Raw genomic sequence first — 26976 nt, forward strand, 5'->3', positions numbered from 1 at the left:
AGAAATGGGATTCTTTCATCTTGTATTATACTGGATATTATTTAAGTCACTTAAATGTGAAAAAACTCTTATATTCTGCTTTGTGTCATCAAAACAAATGTAAAAACTCATGACATCAAGCACCAAACTAGTTTAAGAACCCCTGAGATCACTGTGTTAACATACATGATATTGAGGATCTCATTTCTAGATCTATGATAGTTTTTGATAATACTGACATAAAAAGCTACTTGAAAATGAAATGGTAAATCATTAAACAAAGTTGAAATGATTTTACACATTTTTTTTTTACTCCCAGCATTGTTAACAGGCACAGGACTGTCACCATTGTAGCATCTGGTGACATTAACTTTAATATGCTGATATCTGTTAAAAGATAAATAGAAAAAATAGAGGAAAACACACATGCTTACACTTCTTGAAATCTTCAGACACTATTTTACCTTGTGGTGTCAATGGAATCCTAAAAATAGACTGTCATTTAGTGGAGCTGAATCCTCATATTGCATAATAGGTTGTGACACAGACTTAATAGCACCGAATAGCTATTCTGGAAGCACTTACACACTTCTGTGTAAGCTGCCTAGCACTTATTTTGAATGCAAGATTTCTACAAGGATCTACGATCCTCCCTCTCCCTCCCTCTGTCTCTGTACAGTACTAAAGCAATGAAAAAATGTGTTGTCCTGGAAGAGCAGGATTGCTAGATTAGTGCTCGCTGGTCTAATGTCATTTAAGGATTAAGAGATCTCTTATAGGAAGGGCAGTCTAGTGCTTCTCACCTTCAGAACTAGACACTGGCAAAATGTTGACCAAACTAATCAAAAATATTCAAATTTGTGAATGAAGATATTTGTGATATTATGGTTAAAGTTTTGAATAACTCACATTATTTAAGCCTGCACTAATCTAGAATTTCTGCATACTTTTGTAAATATTTCCGTCTGATCAATCTCTGTTTAACATATTTCATAAAAAGATTTAAAACATGCCAAACTTGTTTTTGCAATTCTATGGAAACTAGAAGCACAAGACGGTACAATAACAGCGTGTGTGTTTTTATATAGTCAGCGATGTATTTTTTAAGCTATTTAAAAATTAAATGGGAAGAAAATACTGTTTTTCACTTTTTCTGTGCTTAGTTAAAGCTGTACTATATATTGAAAATGAAATAAAATGTGGTAAAGTAAAGTATTAAAGTGATTAGCTTTAGCTTTGTTAATACTTTAGCTATGTCAGTTACAGTATTGTTCAAAAACTGGGATCAGTACATGGACCATGAAATTTTAATTCTGGTTTACAACACCTGATTTTTTTGGTTCATCTCATAATGAATTATTTGATTGATATTCAATGTGTCATTTAGACGTTGTTTCATGATATCACTCATCTTTGGGGCTTTCAAGATAAACAGTTGCGATTCTTTTCTCATGACAGACCTTCAAGTGGGGGTCAATCATCTGGGTCTGTGAGTACTCAGTAGCGCTGCCGCCTCTTTGTACTTTAACGGTTCCTCCGCTTGTTGATGCAGAGGAGCCGTTGTTCACGTCCATCTTAAAAGTGAGGGATTTCTCACTAGGGCCGAGCTTGATGTGTTTTTCCGTCTTGCCGACCTCATCGGTTGATCTCCATTGTTGGGTCTCTTCTTTGCTGGTCATCCATGGCATTCCCTCCACTTGAAACTCCTCTTGGGAAATGTTCATGGTGTATCCTGCACCAGCTCCACCACCAAGGACCTGTTGAAGTCCTGGGTGGGAGGAGCTCAGCGCTGCCATTATCTGCTCTTCAGACAGATCATCTCCTTCTTCCAGCAGCCCAGACTCCTCCAACGTCTGGGACACATTAACCTCAGCCACAATGGTCATGGTTCCGCTGTCTGTAACTTGTTCAACTTTTTTGATGTCAACAGAGACATTTTCTGGAGTCTCTCTACCTTTTGTGAAAAATGCAAGTTCTTCCTTGAGGGCTCCAGATACTGTATCTTGGATTTGCTCTAATGCTCCTCTGAGCTGCTGTTCGGGGTCTAGAGACTCCTTCTTCAGGATCCCTACTATAGACTGTTGCAGGGTGGGAGAGACGTGCACCTCCTCTTCAATTATGCAGTCTTCGATGTTGTCTCTCAAAAACGAGTGGTCACCATATTCTGGTGAATCTCTGTACCTCTGACCTTCAGCAGTGGGCTGTTCGTGGTCATCTTCCTGGTAATATCGTTCATCAGACAGATCATCCATAACTCCATAATGGCTGTAAGACACAAACCTTCCACCCTCCTCAAATTCCGACATATTGTCTTCAGGAGTGGAGACAAAGTATTCTTGTGACTCTTGGACATGCGAGAAGTATGGTATGTTTTCATCTCTGGTAACTTCCTGAAATTGTACAGAGCCACTGTTTCCATAATGAGAGGCTTCAGCAGAACCACTGTCAAAGGGTTTCTTGGTCTTAGGGTCACTCTCTAGCTCCTCTATTTGGAAGAACATCGATGAGGGACTGATGTTTGGTTGTTTAGACTTAATCTCCGCAGTCTCCTCTATTTCAATTTCACTCTCCTCATCACTCGGAGACTCCACAGGTTCCTCGATTATCTCCACATTCACTGACCTATTTCCCAAACTCTCACCTTGCAGGCCAAGACTCAGCAGGTTCTCGATCATGGTTCCAGTTGGGGTTCCTTTGATGTTCTCCAGGGTAACTTTCTTGACTCCCCTGTTGAGAAGGTCCTCCAGGGCAGAATCTTCAGACATATCCAGCTCCTCTTCAACTTTAGATTGTAAGACAATCTGAGTCTTGGTGGATCCGTCCTCTTGCTCCGTTTTCTCCACATGATATGTGAATTTTGAGTCAGGGGACATTGAGCTGACCCTAGTATCTAAACCAGCTGGTTTCATGACCTGCTGAATTATTTCCTCAGTAGAAATCGCATCTAGTACTTTTTCCTCACCTACAAACACCTTATGCCCTACATTTTCAGACACTCTCACATCTTTAGCTATTGATTCTTTCACATCCCCACTTTCTTCTTTATTTGTTGCCTTGGGTTTTTCTATATCTTGTTTGGCATCCATTATCTTTTCTTTCGGTTCAACATCTTGTTTGCTTTCTTCAGTGGTGTTCTTGCTCAAACTCGCAAGGGGTGATATCACATTCGCTGGCTTTGGTTTCTCTATTTTTGAGGTTGATATACTTTCGATTGTATAGGGGGGACGATCATGTGAAACCTCCTTTCTCATACTTCTCTGATCGGTTTCCTCTCTCTTTATCTCAACAGAAGAGACTCCAGGTTTCAGGGTACTGGAAGCAGCTGCCTGCGCTGCTTTGGTGAATGAAATCATGTCCCTTCTTGAAACAGGACTTTGCTGGGCACGATTTGATACACTGATGGGCACGATCCTTGAGGGTTCATGTGAATGAAACTGACTTGATGTAGATGAGGTTCTCACACTGGAAATAGGCTCCATATATTTAACATCATATCCTGTGAAGGCTTTTTTCCTTGTATCTGGCCGACTTGCCGAATTGATCGACACTCTTGGAGTGTAAGGATGGGATGGCATTTTTATATCTACAGTAGAAAGATAACAGATAAAAATGACATTTTACTTTCTAACATCTGTTAGAATTAGAATAATAGTAAACCAAACTTTAATAGTGTTAAAAATCATATGACACAAGCAAATACCTATCTTTCTTTCTCTTGAATGCTGATTAGACCGCATTTGAGCATGTCTTCCTTCTTCTTCCAAGAGTGCCCTGATGAACATGACAATGTCAAAGATACAGGTAAACAGGCATATTTAAGGTCTAATTACTTTGAGCAGAACATACAGTATCATGAACAACCTAAGCACTTCTTTTTCACCTCTTTGGAGAATGCTGACTACCTCCATGCTCTGCCATGACCATGCAAAAGCTCAAACAACACTGAGGGCAACCAGATAACCTACCAAGCCCATGTCCTAAGCAGAAACACAGTTAAGGTCACTAAAAACACTCTTTATCTCCACCATTGCGTTTAATTGGTTAAACGGGTCCTTGAGCAGCGAACCTACCTTGACAATGCTTTTACATGAAAAATGTGCCGAAGAACCAAAGCGAAGCAGACTATGTGGAGCTACATACGGCAAACGTATGAAAGTCCCCTGTGATTCCTTTGAAAGACGGCACTAAAAATAACTGCCACAATGCACCCTGTCCGTTTTCATTATGGCTTAAGATGAGGAGCAGTTTGAAATAGACAAATGGAACTTCTACATATTCATGTCTCAATATTATCCAAAACATTGACATCTTCAGACAAGAGACCAACCAAACATTTGATTAAGAATAAATAAAGGTTGTACATACAGTTTCAAGTACCTACAATGACGGATCTTCTACATGGATTATGAAGTGGGGGAAAAAATCTCTAATCATTATTTTTAATCTACTGTTATGTAGCTTTATTTAGTAACTCTAGATGCTGATCTTTCATGTGCATTAACTACTGCATCAGACAGCTTTACAAGAATGAAAATCATAAATAAGCTTCAGTTTTTTGTTTAACATACATGGATTAGGTCATAAATAAAGGAGCTATCCAGTCTAATAAGAAAAGAGAGGCGGGACTGTAAGCAGACTTGCCAAATGGGCGGCATTAGTTGCTCTGTTGCTGCAGTGGCTAAAAATACATCTAGGCTCATGTTAGGGGTGGTTGCTATGTCAAACTACTCTACTCAAAACTCAAAACAGACAACAGTCGAATGTTTATATTCACATTATTACTGCATGGAGAAAGTTTTAGAAACCCATACTTTTAAAATAGCAGAATAAGAGGCCATTCACACAGAACGTGTTTTTGCGTTTCAAAAAATGCTAGACGTGGGAAGTGGAATGGTAAAAAATTGTCATGTTTGAGATGCTGTAAAAGATGCGAACATACTACAGAGATGGTGTGTATCAGTGCAAAAACATGTACTGTGAGATCGGCCCCTAACAATGAAATATGAATTTAAGACTTTCAAGGACTCCTCCACTGGTCCTGTGGGATGTCTTGTCAGCCAAAGTCCATGAAGCACAAGTAATTTTGGTATTAATATTTAATGTCACCAAGAGAATGTAGGAGGAGACCCATTTTAAGAGCACAGAAACAGGTCATTCATCCCTGTGCTTGAGTTAGCATCAGACCATAGACCGTACCATAAAAAAGTACATGAGCTTGAGAAAATAGTTAAAACTGAACGCATGATTCAAGTCCAAGCAGAAGACCTCTGGGTTCATTTACCATGAATTATCAGAAAAAGAGAAGCTGAATGTGCTCATTTAAGTGAATGTACATAGAACGTGAGATATTGATTTTGTATGCTCTACCTGTATGTTGCCACTTCCAAAGCTAGACCCATCTTAACCTGTAAGAGTTCCTGATGGTCCTTCAGCTTCTCTGAGATGGTGTTGGACAACATTCTGCGCTCATACTCCAGTTCCTCAATGATAGCCTGTATGAAAAGAAGATAAATATTTAGCCTGTTTGCTCTTTTACACACACAGAGAGTACATAGTGGATATTGCAATAATACACTAAATAGTATAGTGTTTAAACTATAAACCTATTTTTAACTCATCTCTCTCTTTCAAAAGAGTGTCCACTTGCATCTTATTGACCCAAAGTGTATTTTGGGGGCTACTGTTTGTGTGATGCACCTGTTTGAAAGCTCTTCCAACATCACCCCCAGCTGAATCCTCATTATTTATTTAAAGAGACGGGGTGATTTAATGATAGAAGAGTTATCTACTTTATGTTGGTCCAAGTCACAAGACAAGACCTTTATAAGTCAATGTAATTCACAGTTCAAATTCCTAATATGCTACATTGAATGGTTGCTACGAGCCTTTGAATTCCCCACACTCCAGTGGCTCCAAACTCTCCATCAAGTACTTTTGGTCTCAAGTGGTGACATAAATATCATCTCTGACCAATTTTAGCTATGCGATTTGAACATGTTCCTAGATCAACGTCCTTGTTGATCCTGCAACAACATTCCAATCAACCAATCAGATCTGAGGAACAAGTTTATAGTTAGTATCAGGTTTAGGCTTACAACAAGAGTTAAAGAGCTTCGATACCATTCTCATTCACCCATCATTTCCCTTTGATAATAGGGATAATTTATGGGTAGGGTTAGATTTAGGGGTATTTTTTGGACAGGAATATTGTTCCAGGGTCAACAAAAGATGTTGAATACATGTCAAAATCACAACAACACATCATTAGTCTGTTTGATGAGTGCATCTGTGGTTTTGGAATCGGAACATTTGGCACTCAATAGGCTAGTCTAACTAACTGCAGTAATATGTTAAGACTGGCATCCTACATTCAATTTAGCCCACAGTGACACAACACTTTACTGATGCTTGCACTTTGTTTCAGTAACTGCTCATTTGTCATTCTCCCTGGAGAGAAGCAATAATGGGATGAGGGTTTATTGCTCTTTTTTTAAGGCACACTGAGCAAGAGATGATAAACGTGGATTTTGGCAGTGCCTAAGCACTTCTCACTTGAGCTCCAAAAGGTGTTGGATAATGTTCATCGACATGAAGTTGATGTCTGCTTGGTCTCCACTATGTTTTGTAATATTTTACTTTACTCATGGATTAACTAAAAAACACTGATAAACTTATATTTTTCATAAATGTATAAAACTAGGCCTATTTATTAAAGAAAAACAATGTTTTTGAGGGGGGAAAAGTCAACTGACAAACTTCTCAACATACAGTAAGTGGGTATGTCATAAGAAATGTTGAACGTCAGTTTTTTTTTTTATACAACTACATGTTAGTTATTAAAGTAAATGTCAGAAATATATTCGAATCAGTAACTTTTTGTTTGATAATTTTTCGGCCATTGTAAGGGAGGGGATTACAGACATTGATGTTTAAAGCGCCATACTACTTTTTTTTATCAAATATATCCCATAGATGGGATAACGACGTGATTTGTGCCTCTAATTGTAAGAAAAAACAGTAATGGTAATGTGTAACTGCTCTAGAATGTGCCATGATGCTGCTGACACTAGTAGTAGTGCGCACAGTGGGTGTGGCGCTGTTGTACATCCTTACGCAATCCCTGTTTTCATCTGTACTGTAGTGACTTTATTAATAAAGGGCCTTTTGTTTTGCTTTGACACCCACCTGATACTGACTGATTTCATCTCTGAAATGTTCTTGCATGTTCTCGAGCTGCTCCTCAAGCTTCAGCTGCACTTGTGTTTGTTTCTCAATCTCGTCACGCAGCCTCTTGAACTGTGAAGCACATTCCCTCTTTTCCCTCTGAATGTCCTCCAGCCTCGCGTGGTCTGCTTTTATAGACTCTTCGATCTCCTCTACCCTCAGGCGGTACATGTCCAAAGTCCCCTGCCAGCTTTCAGTGAAGTTGGCCGCATACTCCTGCATCTCTTCCATCGTAACTGCTGGAGGTGCGTGATGCGTTTGAGTCACAACGCGTACAGTTCGGGAGTGCGCCTGGTTCCTCAGCTGGCCGATTTCCTTTCTGTGGGCATCATCTAAAAACTTATATTCGTTTTCAAGCTCAACAAGGCGAGCTTCCAAAGCACTGTTGGTCTCAAGAGTATGATGGAGCTGCCTCTCGCAGCCTTTGAGCTCAGTGCCGATGCCTTTGCCCACCGAAGCCTCATCTGAACGCATCGCTTGAAGCATCTGGAGTTCATTGCGCAGCTTCTGCCGTTCCATCTCTGCTCTGCATTTCTCGAAAGATAAACGCTCCACCAGTCTCCTCATTTCCCGTAGTTCGGACATGTGTTTGTTTTCCCATTCTCCAGACCTGTTTTGTCTGACTGAATTTATTTCTCTTATTAAGCCGGCATTTTCTTGTTCCAACTGTTTTGAGCGCATTAGGTACTGGCCGAGTCTTTGGTTGAGCTCTTGTAATTGGAGCTTCTCGCTTTCAAACGGCTGCATTCGGAACATTTTTTGTTGTTGTTGTTGTTGTTGTTATGAGAAAATTCGGGTTACGCTTAAATATGTCAAGTTAGAAGTTAATAAATTATTTCGTTGTCATCTGTGTTCTGCGTCGATGAGAAGCGCTGGGCGGAGGCAAAGTCGAACAAGTGCGGAGGATTTGAGCTGATCCAATGTCCCGTTAGTGAGTCGTGAGTCCTACTATGATCACGGTTTAGCTCATGAATATTAATTACGCAACGCTACGTTCACCCAGTGATTTGCCGTTGGCCGTTATGCGCGAAACTGTTGAATATTAATTCGGTTGTGTGACTGGACGCTTTCTTAACAACGTCAGCCCGCTCTAATTAATATTCATGACCCAGTCCTTCGCCATGGTAGGTTGTACAAATTCTGTCCCGTTCAAGATGTTTGAAGTTGTGCGTCTTTAGCTCTATGATGGGATATGAGATGGCACTCCCATGTGGAGAAAAACGGACAATGCATGTCTCATTTGCGCAGTCACAGTCTATACTATTGCACAACATCGTTAGTTTCGTCTTCAGTTAACGTTACAACCTACGAGAAAGGCGGTAAACCGTGTTTTAAGTTAAACTTTTAACTTAATAAAACCTCAATCTCGATGGACACGGACACCACTCGCGAGACTGTAGTTGTAACAGGTAAATTAACGTTAACAGTTGACGTGGGTTATGTTGGGTTAACTTTTGGGTTAATTAACTTATTTCGTCGAGTGAAAGTTGTGTCGCAGTCTATGGTAATAGTTATAAGTTGTTGCCTGAATAGTCGGCTCTGTTGCTTTTAATTTTATGTATGTTAAATGCTGTTTTTATTTTTTCTAATTTACTAGGTTTTGCCCCTTTCCGACAATATGTAGTGAATCCAAGTTGGGAGGCAGCTAAGGTAGGCCCTACTAGTAAAACAAAACATTTTTTAATTCTTTTACATATATACTTATAATTAAATTTTAGCAATTAGGCCAAATTAAAGTAATAATTCGCCCAAAACTTTAAAACATTTTACTCACCCTCATCATGTGAATGCAACTAGTTATTTATAGTTATTTATAAAATAGTTATTTTCTTCCATGAAGAATACATTACACCTTTCTTTTACTTAATGGTGCTGTTGTATATATTTGTAGCTTACCATTGAATAAAATGCCAAATTTTAGGTTCCTATAGGAATACAAATACTAGGTATAAAACCCATGTGCTATAAAGTCATTATAAGTTCTTGTTAGTAAAATGGACCACACACTATGCCACACTTTGCTATTTGAGCAGAGATTGAAGATGGCAGGACTTGGATTGGGCATAGATGTCCATATTATGGAGATTCCTGTCAGTTATGCAAATTCACAAGAAGTTCTTGATGATATCTGGCAATCAATGACTCCAAAGGTAACAAACAATTATTTATACATAGTCGAAGTCTTGATGAAACACTTCATAACAGAGAAGGGAATATGAGATGCAGATGAGAAGTTTACAGCATCTGAAATGATATATCTACAAACTAATTTTACTTTTGATACAAAATGATGACAGAGACATATTCTCACTGTGATGGGCAGGTTGTTATCCATTTGGGCATAGCCCCGGGATCCAAAGGCATCACACTGGAGCAAACAGGCAAGAACTACTGCTACAAAGACAGGGATGTGAGTGGCCTGTACCCTGTTCATCACTGCTGTATTGAGGGTGGACCCGAGCGACTGGACTCTATCATAGACATGAGATCCCTCAGTAAGAATTTAAAAAATATGGGACTTGATGTCATCTACTCCAGGGATGCTGGGAGGTAATAGACTAACAATTTGATTAATTGATAAAACTTGAAATTATTATTCATCTATAAAAATGTAAAGTTATCTGTAAAAATGTGTTGATTTAAAAGAATACTCCACCCAAAAGTGAAAATTCTTTCATTTATTCACTCTCATCGTAGACATGTATATGTAAATCCCACATTCGACCGCTCCAGACACATCCGCCATCTTGGAACGGTCAGCGTGTCGTCACAGTTACGGTCATCACACTAGACTTTGAGCGCACAAAATTTATATGGACAGGACACTGTAACGGGCGTGATGTAATGACACTGCGGTGTCTTTTTTTTACAAACATGAATTCAACGTACTCGCTACGCATGCGTGTTCTTGCTCGCTCTAGATTCTGGGAGATTTTAACTAATTTGTGGGCATCAGGGAGAAGTCATATATAAAGTACATCCTTAGAGTAAATAATGTGAGAATTGAAATTTTTGGGTGGAGTATCCCTTTAAGGTCCAGTACAAAAGTTGTTACAGTAATTCAGCAGTTTAATTCTCTACAGGTACCTGTGTGATTTTGTATACTACTATTCACTGTACCATGGGCAGGGAAAGGCTGTGCTGATCCATGTGCCAGCCTCAGGAAGCCTGGCAAGTCCAGAGAGACTGGTACCACAACTCCAGACCATCATCCACGCTCTGTTACGCCAGCTCGACAGCTCTGCACACACAACCTCAGAGTCTGTGGACAGCACACAGGTAGAAAACATTCCCCATAAAACACAATCCTGTCAAGTAGACCACGTATTGTAAATTAAATAAGTGACACTTGACACTAGACTTCATACTCATTCATTTTTTTTAATTCAAAATTTAAGAAAAAAAGAAAATACATGAAAATTCTTCAGATATACATTAAGCCAATGGCATGTAAAAAGTCTACCATCTCAACTGGAGGTGAGGAGAAAACTGAAAAACAGGAGGCCTTAGATACATAACTTAAAAGAAGACGAGAGTACCAGCCAAGTCATTTCATCATCAGTTTCTACCAATCAATGCAATGACACAGAGATTTTTTTCTTTTTTTTTCTTTTTTTTGTGAAAGGTAAATAAAGTGTTATTAAACTCTTTTCAGTACAGTAGTTCAAGGCCCCGTTTGAAATTTGTTGGAATGCCAAGCAGAAACAACAGTGCCTGGAAAATGATGTCTGTGAAACCTCAAGCTCATTATTGCAATTAAAATGCATACATGCATCTGTTCTAAACCTGAGGTTTTTCATTATGAAGAAATATAATAAAATAATAATAGTTCTCACGATAGTTGAGGAAAAAAAATCTTTCAGTCAATCTACCTTCTGGTTTGCGAAAACTTTCATTGCAGCAGAAGCTATTTCTACTGTAAACTTGTCTCTTTTTTATTTTAAATTCTAGTCATGTTCTCGCTCTCTCTGTGTCATGACTACCCGTAATCTACTGGACATCGCGGTCCTATCTGTGTATGCGTTTCTGTAGAACTGTAACCTACTGGTAACTAAGGAACCTTGGCAGCATTCAATGAAAACTGACATTCACTTTGCAACAGGCCAATGCTTTTGTCCATATTCATTACAGGAAGAAATAAGAAGCAGAAATAAATAGTGATATCTATAATTTTCCATTATAAACACATCAAAATCTTCATCACTACATCTACGCGTGATACACTCCCACCCATATACATATGCAACATTTTATAGAATGGTTATTTCGTTCATCTTGTACCACACAGAATAATATTCTTTTCTAACAATGTGCCTCTCAGCATCCCGACCAGGTATCCTCTACAAGCGCCCTTGTTTCCAACCCCTGGAGTTCAAACGATTAAAAAAGAAGAAGAATATTTTAAGTGCCATGAAACAGAACGGCCAGGGGTTGTAAGACCGTGACTTTCTCCGAATCCTCTTTGCAATTTAATCGTCTGACTCTGACCCATCTGTTTTTAATGGTTGTTTGCAGAGAGAAAGCATGTTGCTTAGATCCACCACCTACCCAATGCTATTGGCAAGACTATTTGTAGTCTCTGTAAAGCAGCATGTTGTCAGCAGCAGTAGAAAAGAGAGGCAAAACTACAGCCCTTTCTCCCTCTAGAGAATGATGTCGATGAATACGCCGACAACAATTGGCCCTTTATATATTGTACTCGCTAGACCATGTGGAGTGCAACTGACCAAACAAATCAGTTGGAATGTTTTTTCCAGGTAGGTTTATGAGAAGGGAAAAAAATCCACTGGTTTGTTATGAGAAAGTGTTACGAAATCCACAGTATTCATTCGATCGTTTGATGCTTTGGCCAAAAGGTATTAGAGCAGACTGCAGCAAAAGAGATGGAAGATTATCTTATGATGTTATAGTTATCAGTGTATTAAAGTCATAGGCCATTGACAGATGTAGGAGACTGACATTATTGTGCACAAGAACACAAGATCTCCGTTGATGCTGCAAATGAGTTTTTGCTAAATAAGATCCTTTTAACTAATGGAAAATTTAACATCATGTAGAGCTTTCAATGAAAACATCATATCTGGACTCAAATCTATTTTTTTTTTTTGTCAAAGTCTTGGTCTCAAGTTACTCAATATGACGATATTATATGCTCTCCTGAACCTTTATGAACAGATGTTTGATTGATTAGATAGCAAATAAGTGGTGATCAGTGAAAAAGAATATTAAATACCAAAAAAGAAAAAGAAGAACACTTGATAGCTGATAGCAACGAACGGTTTTATCTCTAAGGTCCATAATGAAGAAACCATCTGGTGAATTAGGTATTTTAACACGATTATTTATAAAAGTATTGCAGTGTGATCGAGAGCAGTGCGATTTTTGCGTTGCCAGGCATGTGATAAGGTTTACACCATGACTTCCTCTCTCTCCACTTCTGGGAGCTTGTACTCTGTGGTGCTTTTTTTTTTTTAAATCAGAGACATGACAGATGATGATAAGGTGTCCATTATAGAAAAAAAAAAAAAATCGAGATGTATTTTATAATTTCATATACATACACATTTAAAAAAATAAAAGAGAATGAGGTAGATAGATGCTGAAGGAAATGAAAAAAGAAAGTCCCCCAGTCATGACATCATGGAAAATGCATCTAGAATCAGACTTTATACTAAATCATAAGGGCATTTGTACAGTGATTTCAACTGGTATCACACACACACAAAAACAGGAAATTAAATAAATACCCCTTCAAAGGGGGAAAATAACCTTCTAAGACAGGATAAATAAGTCAACGTGGGTAACGTTCCCAAATACACACGAAGAAATTCTTCAAAACTAAACTTTTTTTTTTTTTAAAGCCAACTAGCCAGGGAAACCTATTGTTTTATTTAGCAATCTTTGAAGAAACCGATCACTTCTCTGAACTCGAACCGATTCTTATTTGGTTACGGATGGCATTGTTCATTACTGAGATTACGAACATCTCTTTTGGAGGCGATACAGGCTGGTTGGCATATGCGAGACAAATTAAGACAACCCGATTAGCCCTGTTAGTTGCTATTCAGTTACATGAATGGGTTACAAAAATAGTCTGAGGGTAAAGAAATGTAAATGAAAACTTCCATGTCAATGCCTGGCAGGAGGCATGAGCACGAACACAGACATACTGTACGGTTTACTACACTGTAAGGAGAGGCCAGCAACTAAAAGCTGAAGTGGAATCAGTTATGGGAACATGATGTTTGGAGAACAAAACCGTAACATTAACCTGAGATTGAGCTGCACCTCGTGAACAGGTGCAATGGTAGACAACTTTATCAAGGGTGCCTAAAGTTCACATGCAGAGCTAAAGGAGTATGTTGCATCTAATAATAATAATAATTAATAATAATAATAATAATATAGAGAAATGTTAAACACAAGGCAATGGACATGTGGCAATGCAGACAACCTCTTAGGGAGAAAAAATAAATTGCTATCCTCTTTTTTTCTTTTCTTTTTTCTTTTTTTGCAAGAAGAGTATAAAGCATAAGAAAATGGACTGTAGTGGAGATATCATAAAATATTAAACCTGAAGGATTTCCATATACTGTACATACACACACACACACACATACATATATATATACATATGTATGTATATATATACATAGATACATATGTATGTATATATATATATATATATAACACTCACCAAAGAAAAACAATAGCAGCTTCTTTCTGTACAGACAAAGAACATCAGAACTGTAAAAAAGTTATCAAAAGTGACTCAAACCAATGATTTGTGTGTAAATGATCTTGTGGTCTAACATAGAACTGTAAGACCCTTCTCAGAATCATATGATTTGTACAGAGAGACTAATGACTAGTCTAAAAAAATACCTGCTGTGTACAATGCCTCACTCATCCCACAAACAGATGAAGCCCCTCAGTTTGCTTCATGACAGAGCTGATCCCTTATAATTCATATACGCCTCGCCATTAGTGGCATGCTCTTTCCTTTTGACTTGAGACATTGCTTTCACAGAGGCTCAGCTCACAGATGGTGTGTGCAGCAGGAACTTCCATGCAATAGTCGAAGATCAGATCCATATAAAAAGGGGAAGGATTTACAAACTCAAGCTGATTGTAAAAGATGAGGTCCAGAATTCCCCCATCAAAGACAGTATGAGAGCTTAGTCCCTCGATTGCGCTACTTCAAAGTGCAACCTTGAAAAATCGGCTGTGGGGGGTTGTGATGTAATGATAAATAACTTTTGATTTGGCAAAAATTTGGCAGTTTCAAAAAAAGCCCACCTCACTCTCAAACAAACACCCTTGAAATGGATTAAGTAGAAGGGTGGTTTCAACCAGTAACGTGACCAATTACTGATTGAGAACAATCGATCGCAGCTAAGAAAGTCTTGCGCCATTTTGAAAGAGAAATGTGTGACAGTTTTGGAGGAAGAAATGTACTTGCGCTGAAGAGGTGAATGTGTATTTTAGTATGAAAACACACTTGTATGCACCCTGAAAGCGTTCACGGGCTGGGCTTGCTGGCTAATATGCTTGTCTCTCTTGTTTCACAATGAACTGGCAGGTTTTCCTCCTTTAGAAAACATTAAGTGAAAGCCAGCCTCTCTAGTGTGGTGGTTCATTTTGAAAACTTAAATATTGCAAGAGTTTTTGTAGGCTTTTTCTGTCACTAATCACCCGAAACATCCTCCATCATTCGAACAAAATGATCCACTGACTTCCAGGAAGGACACCGTCCTTTTGGTTGTCGACTCCATGGTCAGCCCTGGGGTTTTGACTCCTCGAGAATGAAAGAAAAAACACATATGAGGGAAATGTGGGTACCCTGTGTCAGGAGTTGAGGGAAACTGAGCAGTCGTGATCAGCAGGCCGATGACTGAGGCAGTGGCAGCGCTCGCTCGTTCTTCCGTCCCCCGTTCATGTGCGCGTAGGGCTGCGTCTCATCGAACGCAGGCCCTAACAGCACCACTGGCCCGTTTGCTGTTATCTGTCCTGGGTGCTTGTCTAATGCCAGGCCCGGAGAGGCTGAGGAGGAGGGCGTTGAGGTGGAGGAGGTTAGGGCGGACCCCATTGGCGTCCCGGGCCCCTGAGCTGGGGAGAGCGGCTGTGGACTCTGAGTCTGAGCCCCTGTGCTCCCCTGAGAGGAGGGGGCTAATGTGGAAGCAGGATCCAGTGGAACGTTCTCCATGTTCTCCACCTCCATGTCCAGTTCCTCTGTGTCGGGGGGCTTGTTCTCCTCGCTGTAGAAAAAGCTTACCTCCGGGAAGGGCGGCTCCAGTTCCTCTTTTATGCTGTTGATGATCTCCAGAAAAGACGGTCGCATTTTAGGGTTGTACTGCCAGCACATCCGCATCAGTTCAAACCTGTAGACCAGATACACATATAGTGTTATAGTTTGAAGTTGATCAGAAGTCACACGAACTATTAGAAATAAAAGTTACTATGACGTAATCCAATAAACTGACTGTGAACTGCAAATAATGTACACTAAAAACAAAAGATTTGCAAAATAAATTATTCTTACGAATTAATTTTAGTGAAGCAAAACACACTGTGCAACCAGTGTATCAAAAATGTACAACATGAACATATAAGCCTGATTCCTGTAATTAAATGACCAGAATAAGCCAGTTCTTTTAATCAATACTTTAAAAAGATTATTTACCAGTTTGAATCTGTCTAAAACTCTGACCTGTGTACAGCGTTTTTATCGTAAACTAAAACTATTAAAATAAATCTGAAATGAAATGGCACAGCTTGAAAGAAAGTTGCAGAATTTGTTTAAAGAATTAGCAGAGAGATTTTCAGCAAAATGGACATTATAACTGAAATATAGCTACATTTCAGCATTGTGGTTGTGACAGAAGCAACTCTCATATTCATGTACTTGTATACTGCAGTGCAAACAAGCAATATAATGTCAATAAAATTTCATAAACCCAGGTGATTCACACTTAGTTAAAAACTCCACCCATCAACAGGTGGCAGTGTTCACTAAAGCTAGAACACACAGGAGTGTTGTGGACAAGACAACTTCTAGAACATTTTGTGGTTGTACACATTGAGAAGTGCACTACTATCCTAAAAACCTCCTATGTGAAGAACGGATGATGCATGAGAAGCAAAAAACAAAATAAAATAATAAAACCCATGATCATAACTGTGTGGTACTATCCCACAAGCTTGACAAAACAAACAAGCTAAGAATAGTTTCAGCTCTATCTGTCCCACTGAAATACATTTTAAGTGACCTCCAGCCACAGGTTCAGACTTCAGAGCAGACCTGGGAACCTTCTCGCAAGGACATTCCACAGTATCGGGTCAAATACTGCACTGGAAGTTAACGGCAGAAAGTTAAACTTTTTCGTGGTTTCAACCGTCAAAATGACAAGTTTTTTTGGACAAACCTGGCGTTCGCAAGTTACCTCCCTTTTTATCGTTCGTTGGATCACAAATTCATAGCAGAAGCCATCTGTCCTTTCTCACTGAAGTGATTTTAAACCCAATCAGAAAATGTGATAAATCCTGCCCACTGTCTGCACTCGCTTTCTCTTTTCCAAAACCCATTGAGCTACCTTCCTGTCTACTGGCTCTCTATGGGTGGCTGCCTTCTAAGGCAGCATACTAGCTGAAAGGAAACCTCAAAAGTGAATGATTTGAAGTGCTCTACAAAGCCAGCAACTCCACAAATAGCGCTCCGAGTCAGCATGAGAGACTCGACTCAAAATGAATCCCAAAAGAGTTTGATTTTAGTTTGCTTCTAAGCCTATGGCAAGATAAAAATAAACAGCACTCAAACAAATCTGAACTATTTTCACTACTATGTATTAAATTACATTCGTAATGCCATATCTGTTCACATATCTATTGTCTTCCATTTTATGCTTTTCACTGAGCTTGACACAATGGATTCTCTTTGATGGATACATGTGTTGATGCCTTAATTAAATTGATCAAACGTGACGGTTTTGATAAGGATTTCTATATCAAATAAATGCTGTTCTTTTGAATCTTATATGTTCTTTGCATCCCAAAAGTATCTTAGTTTTCACATAAATATTAATCAGCACAACTTTTCAACATTAATAAGAAGAAATGTTTCTTAAGCACCAAATTAGCATAATGTGGAAGTTAAGACTAGAGTAATGGCTGCAGAAAATTCAGCAATAAATTAAATTTTCAAATATATTTAAATAGAAAACAGTAGTTTATACATTGTTATGTTTTACAATATTAGCGTTTTACTGTATTTTGGATCAAATAAATAAATGCAGCCCTACTGAGAATGGACGACTTTCAAAAACATTTGAAAAAACAGTACAGACCCCAAACTTGTGTACCGTTCTGTCACGAACATGATGCTGTCTAGGTAGGGTAGGCAGCTCACTAGGTTTTGGAGCAGAGCTTCTGACTGCCATTAAGGACAATGATGAAATGTAAAACCTTTTTTTCTTTTTTTAAAAACAATGCATCCATGATAGGACTACTGATATACTATTTAAAAAATACTTCAGAAACATCACAGTTTTGGGATAAAAATGTTCAATTATTGAGCTCAACATGATGAGCGTTGTTCAAGCAAGTGTTGCTATGCTATTTCTGAATCACTGCCCTTGCATTTCAGCCAAGTAATACTTAAAATTCTCATGATATCACGGAAATGAGGCCGACATCCTGACTTTATGATGTTTAGCTGAGTGTAATGATGAGATACAAAGCTTCAGCGTTTTTACACTACAAGCAATGTAGCGCAGCATATGTTCGAATCCTCCTCTCCCGTGCAATCAGGACAATGCAGCTGCCATGGAAACCGGGGGTTTGTGTTTCCATAACAGTTGACACAAGAAAGAGTGACTGAGGGAGAAAGGGGTCAAGAGAAACGGACAGATAGACCTCATGCCTTGCTACTGACATCAGCCCAGAAAAGGAGAACGGCAGACCAGATCGGTGACGCAGGCAGACATGAAGATGCGAAGATAAGTACGAGAAGCTCTTAATAAAAAGTGGAGCAGCACGGGTCACCGTAACTGTCACCCCCTGGGAACCACGCATTCTCCCTTCTATGGATGGAAGCTCTTCGACAACATGATGTCACCTGTCTCCTTTTAACCCATGACGCAAATGGCACCAGTCAGGCTTTGGCCTGGCGTGACGTTAGCAGCAGCATCTGGTGACATACTACTGATATTTTAACGTGATATCGCATCCCTAAATAGAAAAGAGCCGGTTAGAGGACAAAGGGTTAACAGTGTAAAGCAGAGTGCCAAGTTTGGGAGCAAAGTGCAGTTGGTGGACTCACAGCATGTCGGGACAGTTGTCGGGTTTGTCCAGCAGTCCTCCCTCCATGACGAAGCGCAGTACCTGTTCGTTGGACATGCCCTGGTAAGGCTGCTCGGCTAAAGTAGCGATCTCCCATAAAACCACACCGAACGACCTGAAGAAAGAGCAACTGGTTAAAATAACTCTGCAGGAGCAACACAAAGGCACTTACAGTAAATCATGCTAAATGTCATAAAACCCATTTACGTCAGCGACCATAAACATCAAGTAACTCAATCCAGTCAGACGAGGACGGGGAGGAAAGAAATGAGGCCATTTAAGGTCAAGAGATGCATGAAGAGGCGCTTTGAGACAACTGCAGTCCAGCCTAAAAGCAGTGCGTGTCACTGACAAGCTGAGGATGCATCTGCGCATTTCCTTGTTTTTCTAACATGGAACAACAAAAATGCTTATTTTCAAAAAGAGCACAAAAGTCACAAACACCGCATGAGCCGCTGACCTGAACTTTTCTCTTTTAGTGTGGTGTTTTTGTTAGCCCTGTGTTCCTCATTAATGAAAATGAGTCCATATATTAGCCGGCGGCCGGTGAGAAAGTGCAGCGGCGGACCAGAATGTCGGCAAACCCCAAATAAAAACCACACAAAGAGCACACTGTTGCCAGTCGTTATTCATTAGTTCTCCGAGGACAAATTTTCTACACTGGCCAGGGATCTGAGACAAAGCTCAACACCCTTTAAAACAGGGCTATTACAACAGTGACTTGCATCTAATTGGCTGCAACATCTGCATGTTGAAAGACAAAACCGCATTAGAGTGGGACTTTTTCAGGGGAAGGAAACAAATAAAGACACCTAACGGCGAGGTTTATGGGAGTACGAGATGGGAGCTCGCGGTGACTCTTTTCATCTCGCGGACTTCAAAAGCAGCAGATACGGACGGAGGGACAGGGAGGCGGGTCTGCGCTGGCACACCAACCCCGTCATTACCAAACATCTGGAGGAGGTTAGGAGCGCACGGAGTGACAGAGCTGTGGGACGCTGGAGATTGGGAAACTGCAGAATTGGAGAAGTCGGTCTATGGCACCGTGACTCTGTTCTACTGAACCGCCGCTGCTGGGACTAAGGCTGTGGAGAGACAGTCTGTCTGAGACAAAGAGACAATGTTTTTGGTCACGTTTCGCTTGGCTGGGACTGGAAGAATGTCTGGAAGTGATGCATATTCTCCCTTGACAGAACATCAGTGGAAAAAAACATCAAAGGGTTTTCACCTCTTATAGGCCTACGAGGCTTCCTGTCGTATTAAGAAAAATAAAGAGACAGTTTCAATGCTTTCTAGAAGGTTGGGGTCCTGTGGTGGAGAGGGGCTACTGTGTCTCTGATGGGACATCCCGCTGATCAGATGGAAAAATCCCAGTGTTTCATCAGTCAGATTTTGGACACACATAAATAAATGAAGTAAGTTTTTTTTTTAATTATTGTTATAAGCAAATATTTTTTTTTGCTCATGAATTTCATAACATAATCTTATAACTAATTAATCATTTTTTTAATGGACCAGGATTTTTTTTTTAAACAAGTTTGTTGTAATTTTAATTTGTTGTAAGTATTTTAAAAAATAAAACTTTCTTTATTTTTTAGGAAGGGGGTTCCACAAAAGGAGACATCATAAAACCCCAACTTATACCAAAGGCAACTACGAACTTAGAAACCCAAATATGAGGTAGTTCTGATTTAGATCATTTTTTTGGTCACTATACAATTCCTACACTCCCATTTTCCTTTTTGCAACAGAATAATTCAGAGAAGATGCATTAAATAGTAAAATATCAAAAGTAAAGATATTTATATAATTATAAAAGCTTTCTATTTCAAATAATTGCTTTCTAAGAATTCAGGTGGAAGAAATGATCAGTTTCCACAAAACTATTAAGCAGCACAACTGTTTTCAACGATAATAAATAATAAGAAATGTTTTTCAAACACCAAATCAGGTAGATTGATTTCTAAAGGATTGTGTGACTCAAGACTAGAGTAACTGCTTTGTATCACAACAATAATTTGCATTGTATAATATATATTAAAACAGAAAACAGTTACTTTAACTTGTAATAATATTTCACACTATTAATGTTTTTACTATATATATAATTAAATAAATGCAGCCTAGATGAGCTTCTTTCAAAACATTAAAAGAATCTTACAGACCACAAACTTTTTAATATTAATGTATGTCCAAATGTTTGACCGGTAACATACTGTACATGCAAGCGCAGATCAATTCACACATACACTATGCAAAAGCAACAGAAAGTTTTGCATTTGTGTGTGTGTGAAGAGAAGTGTCAGAGAGGACAGGCAGCTCATACCAGACATCAGAATTTGTTGTGAACACTCCATCTTTCAAAGACTCCGGGGACATCCAGCGGACCGGCAGAAGCCCTTTGCCTCCTTTGCGATAGTAATCAGTTTCGTAGATGTCCCTTGTCATGCCAAAGTCTAAACACATAAAGAGAGCAAACATGAGCTGGAAGAAAGCCGTGAAAGGCCAGTCTCACACCTCTCAATCAAATCTTGTTTCAGATATATTCCTTAAACACACTGAGACTTACCTCCAATTTTAACTGTGAAATCCTCAGCAACCATGCAGTTCCTTGCAGCCAGGTCTCGATGGACAAACTTGTTGGCATTGAGGTATGCCATCCCGTCCGCTATCTCTCCGGCCATCTGAATCATCTTCTTTAACGGAGGCAGAGACTGGCTGCTAGAGCCCTGCTATATGGTGGAAAAAAGATGACAAATGCTGCATTCAACACTTCTGTTTCTCTCTTGCACTTCTAACCCCTTTGTGAAGAGCTGACTGACTTATTGAGTAACTTTGAAAAACTGGACACTAACTAAAAGGGGGCATAAGATAGATCAGAGCAGAACAAAAATAATGAAGTGTTTATTGAAATGTTATGAAGTAAAAGTGTATTCTAATAAGCTATAAAGAAGTATAAAGATACATTATGGGATAACAATTAGAGCATTTGTGGGAGGGTGTTTGTGCAGGCAGAGACGACAGGATGTGTCCATACCTCTTTTGAACGGAGAGAACGTAAGTAGCTCTTCAGATCGCCCCGTGTCATCAGCTCCATTATAACTAGAGTGGGCTGGCCTTGCGAAACCACACCCAGAAGTCGCACCTAAACCAATCAGGGTACAAAGAAAAGAAGAAATTAAATAATTTGTGTCTGAGCAACCTGTTTAAAAAGCATCATTATTTTTGACATTTGTTTGGTGGAACAGGTAGGCAAAAAGGTGAGACAAGGCAGGCAAAAACATTGATTTTTCATGCAGTTATCAGTAAAGAGATTTTGGGCTAGTTTACTCCTTCAATATGTGTTCTTTCAAGCTGCTATAAAGAAAACGTTCAAAATATACATTACGATGTTTATTTTATTACATTTTGTTTACTTGCGGCAGTAAATTTCTCTCGATTTTATCAAGAAGTTAGCATTCCAACACGTCTGTTTACTGTAGTCTGTCATGACCGCTATTGTTGTAAAGCTCTGAATCTCCTGCACAATGCTGTGTAACCCAAATATGGGCATTTCCTTTCTATCAGTAACCAATTGTGTATGTCCAAAGGGGGATTTAAAGCTAATAACGAAATCTCATCGGCTATTGCTGGTTTCTGTTAACGTGATTCGCACAGACGCATCACGTGGTGTACTCTACCAATGTTAATTCATGTGTTACTGCAGTTGTAGGCCTTATATGCCTGCCATGTTATTAAATAATCAGAGTTTGAAATATTACATATTATTATTTCTAAGGGTCTGAGCATTTATTCTGTTTTTGAAAAAAAAAAATCCAATAGAAATGTATTAAATTCCCTACTTGCCTTTTTCTCAAAATGAATTTTTTGTCATTCTCCTATACAAATATCTCAGCATGCAGAAAACTTTCCAGTTATACACTTACTAGTATTCTGAGAATATTTTCAGAGGGATTTGTTAATAAATCATTCCTGGCCTGATTTATGTGACATTTTAATTAAAAAAAAAAATGGTGAAAATCGATTTTTTAAGGCTATGGACAGTATATTTTGATTTCCTAGGTAATGAACGCATATTTCCTGAAATCCCTCTGAACTCTTTTTTCATCTTGTGTGTAAACAAAATGAAAAAAGAATTTTGCACCTGGCTTTGTCATATGTTTAGATCTATCTAACAAAAATATTATGCAAAATTGTGCATATTTAATGAGATAATGCCTAATTTGCATAATTAAACATACAAATTTTAAAAAACTTATAATACATTTTTTTATATACTTGTGTAAGTAATCAACTGAGGAATTTTCATGGTGATATCTATTATTTTAAATTTTTACCCTATTAACCTGTAGTGTCTCAATAGTTTGATGCGTTTAAAGCTTGATGAGATTGTGCCCTCTTTCTTACCACATGGTGACAGTTAAACTCCTTCATAACTGAAGCTTCGTTCAGGAACTCGATGCGTTCACGCATACTGGCGGATTCATTTACAGTCTTGATGGCTACTCTGGTCTCAGGTTCATCTTTGACGACGCCCTTTGCGATGCCCTCATACACCATACCAAAGGAGCCCTGACCCAGCTCACGACACATGGTGATTTTCTCTCGAGCCACTTCCCATTCATCTGGTACATACACTGAGGTTACAGAAATAACAGTCAGCACATTTATTTTTTAAATATATATTTTGGCAGTGCAACACTTAAAGATGACCTGGTTTTTAAACCATAATACTCACTTTCAAAGGGACTGAAATATTCAGGGTTTACAGAAGCATAGAGCACACCGTTTCCTAACCTGTCACTATTCCTGAAAGCAAACACAGAAAAACAAATGAAACACAGTACTGGACACTGGAAGTTCAAATAAAGTCTATTTTAGAATAGATGGAGCATCAACCTCTTTTTGGTGACAAAGATGACAACACTGATCACTGCAGTGAGCAAAAATAGCACCACAACAGGGATGATGATGGCCAGATAGAAGGCATTACTATAATTTACTGTAAAAGAGAAAGATACTCAAACATTACAAAGACAGGTCACTACATTTGCATTTAAAAAAGCTATTTCAAAATTAAATCATATATGTGTTCCTTACTTTTAGGTGGTGGCACATAGAAGGACACTGGCTCAGTCCAAGAGCCATTCCCAGCCAGAGAAGTGGCTCTGACCCGGGCGGAATAATTTCCAGAGGCCAAATTGCTAAGCTGAGCTCCTCGTAGCACTCTGTACTGCTGCCGTGATACACACTCATGCTTCTCAGGCTGAAACACACACACATACACAGTCGGTTTGTGGCCTTGGCTGCAGTTTTAAACTATTTCTTAATGGTGTATGAGTTAGTTGTCACACTAACCTCAGTTCCCAGACGATATTTGATCTCGTACATGAGGATCAGTCCATTAGGGTGATGAGGTTCAGGCCACCGCAGCAGCACCGTTCCTTCGGCTTTCTCATCCCTCTCCTGAATTACAATGCCCGGAATATCATCCGCTTTGTCTGGAGAAGAACATAATTGTGCTCAAGGCCAGTGCTCTCTTACAGTAATTCAATCAGATTCAGTTTTAATTGCTGTCAACAAGCACAGAGGAGAATTACTTGAATTTGTATATTTTGTTGGCCTGGATATGCAGTCATTTGTGCACAAGTCGGGTTTGTTGGTTTTACTGACCTGCTGGTTTGGTTCTAGAGAACACAAAAGCCGCAGCACTGCAACGGTGGACCTTGTAGTTACAAGCGTGGATGTCGATGCGGTACACAGTGAAGGGCTGCAGGTTGGAAATCTCCATGAACTCTGCATGGATTTTGCCTTCGGAGAAAGGATACTCTTTCTCATGCAGCTCTGGGTCAGTGAGGTTACTCTCCAGTCCTGTGATGTTCCTGATTGCACCTTGGAGCAGTGTGCCATTGGCCACTCCGAACAGGTCTCGACGCTTCCTGTCTGGAGGTCTGAGACAGGGAATGACAGTGTTAGAGAGGAGGATGACAGGAGAGGAATGAACAGGAGAAGGAAAAGCAAAGGAAATAGAGGAAGAAAGGAAAGGAAAAGGACAGGAAAGAGGAAATTTCATTACAATGAAAAAGAAAAGGAAATGATAAAATAACAGAATATGAATAGGGAAGGGAGCAGTAAATGAGATTAGGAAAGGAAAAGATGAAAAAAAGGAAACAAAATAAAAAAAATGACAGTAAGAGGGGCAAGAAAATAAAGGTGATAAAAGGAAATGGAGTAGAAAATAATAACAGTAAAAATAATAAAAATAGATATAGTGCAGTCAGCCTTTGTCAGCAGAGTCTTCACTGGTTTAAAAGCATAAAAGCCAATTACTGCGCACAATTACTCTACATCACCACTTCCTTTAAAGTGAAAGCCTAATTCTCTAATGGCCTACTAACAGGTCTCTTAGTAACACTGAGGATACTTGCATTACTCTACAGCCTACAAAGCTCCCCTTTTGTCTACTGGATCTTATTCATCATTTATCATCCTGAATAATGAGATATTTTAAATTCTTATGACTGCTATGTATCCAGCTAGGCTGGGACTGATCCCTCATGAAACTTTGGTAGTTTTAAAATGAAATGAGAGCTGGTATCCAAGAACTGTCAACTCTCTTGTTTCTACCCTGACCTTCTCCTCTCTTTCTTATTCTTTCTTCATGTCCAGATATAAAACTAAAGTCTATTCATGAAGCGATCATATGCAGTGTCATTGCTTACTATGAAATACATACTTGCAAATGAAGCAATAAACATTTCTGCAGATGAGAAAATGAAATGGGAAGGCATATTTGGAGACAAACAGAGAACATCCATAATAATGATATGACCAACTCCGCCTCTGACGGTAGAGGCGATAAGCAAACTAAGGCACGGGCTACAGGTCAACCATGCCGCCACTAAGGACATGCAGTCAGCAGCAACCACAAGAGCTTACCAGACGCCAACTGACCCACTGCCACTTCACAAATAGGACTAAGCCAGGGCCATAACCTTACCTAGAGCTACTTTTAGGAGACGCGTAACGATTTGCTCGTTCGGGACCTCTGTAAAGATTCAATAGTCAGACCAAACAATGCAATCCATCACAGATGAGAAAGACAGGATGGTTTGAGATGGACATGAGGGAAATCCCAGAGTGCCAAAATACAAGAGAGGAAAGTGGTAAAAGTGTCAGACAGACAATAAGTGGAGACACACAACACAAGTTACGTTGGAGTGTCCAACAGTCTTCAAGAAGCAAATTTACAACCAATTATGGACTTTACCCACTGATTATTACGAAAGTTTAAACATTACTATAAGCCTTATTCTGCCAGCTCAAATTAATCAACTGAGGAATGACAGTAATGAAAGAAGACCTTTGTGTATGTTTGCTTTTGTAAATGTGTGCGCGTGGAAACTTTTAATAAAAGCCAACACAGAACGCTGTAGGGAGGAACAATCAAATCATCCCAAGTCACATTCCATGTCACTTCCAGTGAATAGCACTCCATGATTTATCATAAGGGATTTTGGAGACTATTTAATACTAACCAACTAGGGATTCAGATCTCGCTTGAGGGTGTTTACCGTAGAAGATCAAATCATATTGTCACCCGGGCATCATATCAACACCTAGTTCACTGACTACAACTGATCAAGTGCAAAGAAAGCCCTGATGTGTTTGAAGCAACCTCTAACCCAATTGGACCTGAACACGAACAGGATCTGCCTCTTGTCTATGGCCATAACTGCTGATTTTTACCTAATTGCATTTGGCACAGACCGCTGACTAAGAAAAGGTCAGGCTTGTAGCAAGAACGAAACAGACATGTAGACGCACAGCACAGGGTCCTGAGGGAAGATTTTACACCAGCAAACCTCAGACAGAAGGCATAATGGCAACATTGACAGCGGCACATCCAGTCTTTCCTTTTCCCAGGCAGAAAGGCTTACGTGTCAGTCACCTATTGATGTATATAGACAACACCTCATCCCCTGGCGCAAACTCAAGTATTTGCTGGTCATTCTTTACAGCTGAGGAGGAGTTTGCAAGGGGGGATGAGACGTCCACACCTCCTCTTTATAATTCCACATAGGTTTGCTGTACATTTTCTGTGAGCGGACTCTCCAAAGGAAACAAAGAACGCATTTGAGGAAGGAGCGAGAGTGAGCAGGCTAGAGGACGAGACGAACATATCCGCTTCATTGAAGTGTGGAGCATCTCCTGTTTTTCTCAGACTCAATCAGTTTCAGAGGCCTTCTCCTGAAGTCTTGATGTCAGTAATGAGGTGTGCTCAATGGACACAGACAGTGACGAATCTGTCTCCCCAATTTCAAACGCAAACAGAGCTCAAAACCGACACCATAGGGCTGCTGGGGTCAAGATGGAAATAAAAAGTCATCAGCGATGGAGAAAATGATGCCTCACGAGCATCCTGTTTCTGAGGGA

The 26976-nt window shown here is 39.4% G+C and overlaps 3 protein-coding genes across 5 annotated transcripts in view; 1 reads left to right on the forward strand and 2 right to left on the reverse strand.

Annotated features, from left to right (window-relative positions):
• Positions 1-277: 277 nt before the first annotated feature.
• Positions 278-8409, reverse strand: synm (synemin, intermediate filament protein). Its single transcript, XM_039684057.2, has 4 exons — positions 7165-8409; positions 5347-5471; positions 3680-3750; positions 278-3562 (listed from the first exon to the last, which is right to left on the reverse strand). The coding sequence occupies exons 1-4, from the start codon at positions 7957-7959 to the stop codon at positions 1383-1385; spliced, it is 3171 nt and encodes a 1056-aa protein (XP_039539991.2). The 5' UTR covers positions 7960-8409; the 3' UTR covers positions 278-1382.
• A 20-nt stretch (positions 8410-8429) lies between these two features.
• Positions 8430-11567, forward strand: pgpep1l (pyroglutamyl-peptidase I like). 2 transcript variants are annotated; one of them, XM_039684297.2, is made up of 5 exons: positions 8430-8612; positions 8801-8853; positions 9237-9353; positions 9527-9753; positions 10287-11567. In XM_039684297.2, the coding sequence occupies exons 1-5, from the start codon at positions 8573-8575 to the stop codon at positions 10534-10536; spliced, it is 687 nt and encodes a 228-aa protein (XP_039540231.2). In that variant the 5' UTR covers positions 8430-8572; the 3' UTR covers positions 10537-11567. The 2 variants fall into 2 exon arrangements, with proteins under 2 accessions (XP_039540231.2, XP_088972573.1); XM_089116447.1 differs by lacking the exon at positions 9237-9353.
• Positions 10565-26976, reverse strand: part of igf1ra (insulin-like growth factor 1a receptor) — a 100906-nt gene continuing 84494 nt past the window's right edge. The window contains exons 12-22 of one of the 2 annotated variants that reach the window (XM_089116448.1): positions 24214-24491; positions 23899-24041; positions 23641-23806; positions 23440-23542; positions 23279-23349; positions 22948-23177; positions 21578-21685; positions 21110-21272; positions 20867-20996; positions 18521-18655; positions 10565-15584 (exon numbers count right to left, since the gene is read on the reverse strand). In XM_089116448.1, coding sequence (XP_088972574.1) covers positions 15083-15584; positions 18521-18655; positions 20867-20996; positions 21110-21272; positions 21578-21685; positions 22948-23177; positions 23279-23349; positions 23440-23542; positions 23641-23806; positions 23899-24041; positions 24214-24491 — 2029 coding nt within the window. In that variant the 3' untranslated portion in view covers positions 10565-15082. The remainder of the gene's footprint in view (positions 15585-18520; positions 18656-20866; positions 20997-21109; positions 21273-21577; positions 21686-22947; positions 23178-23278; positions 23350-23439; positions 23543-23640; positions 23807-23898; positions 24042-24213; positions 24492-26976) is intronic. The other variant, XM_039684296.2, reaches the window with a different exon arrangement.

Source organism: Pimephales promelas, chromosome 10, assembly GCF_988280905.1.
Source record: "Pimephales promelas chromosome 10, fPimPro1.hap1.1, whole genome shotgun sequence".
Taxonomy (NCBI): Eukaryota; Metazoa; Chordata; class Actinopteri; order Cypriniformes; family Leuciscidae; genus Pimephales; species Pimephales promelas.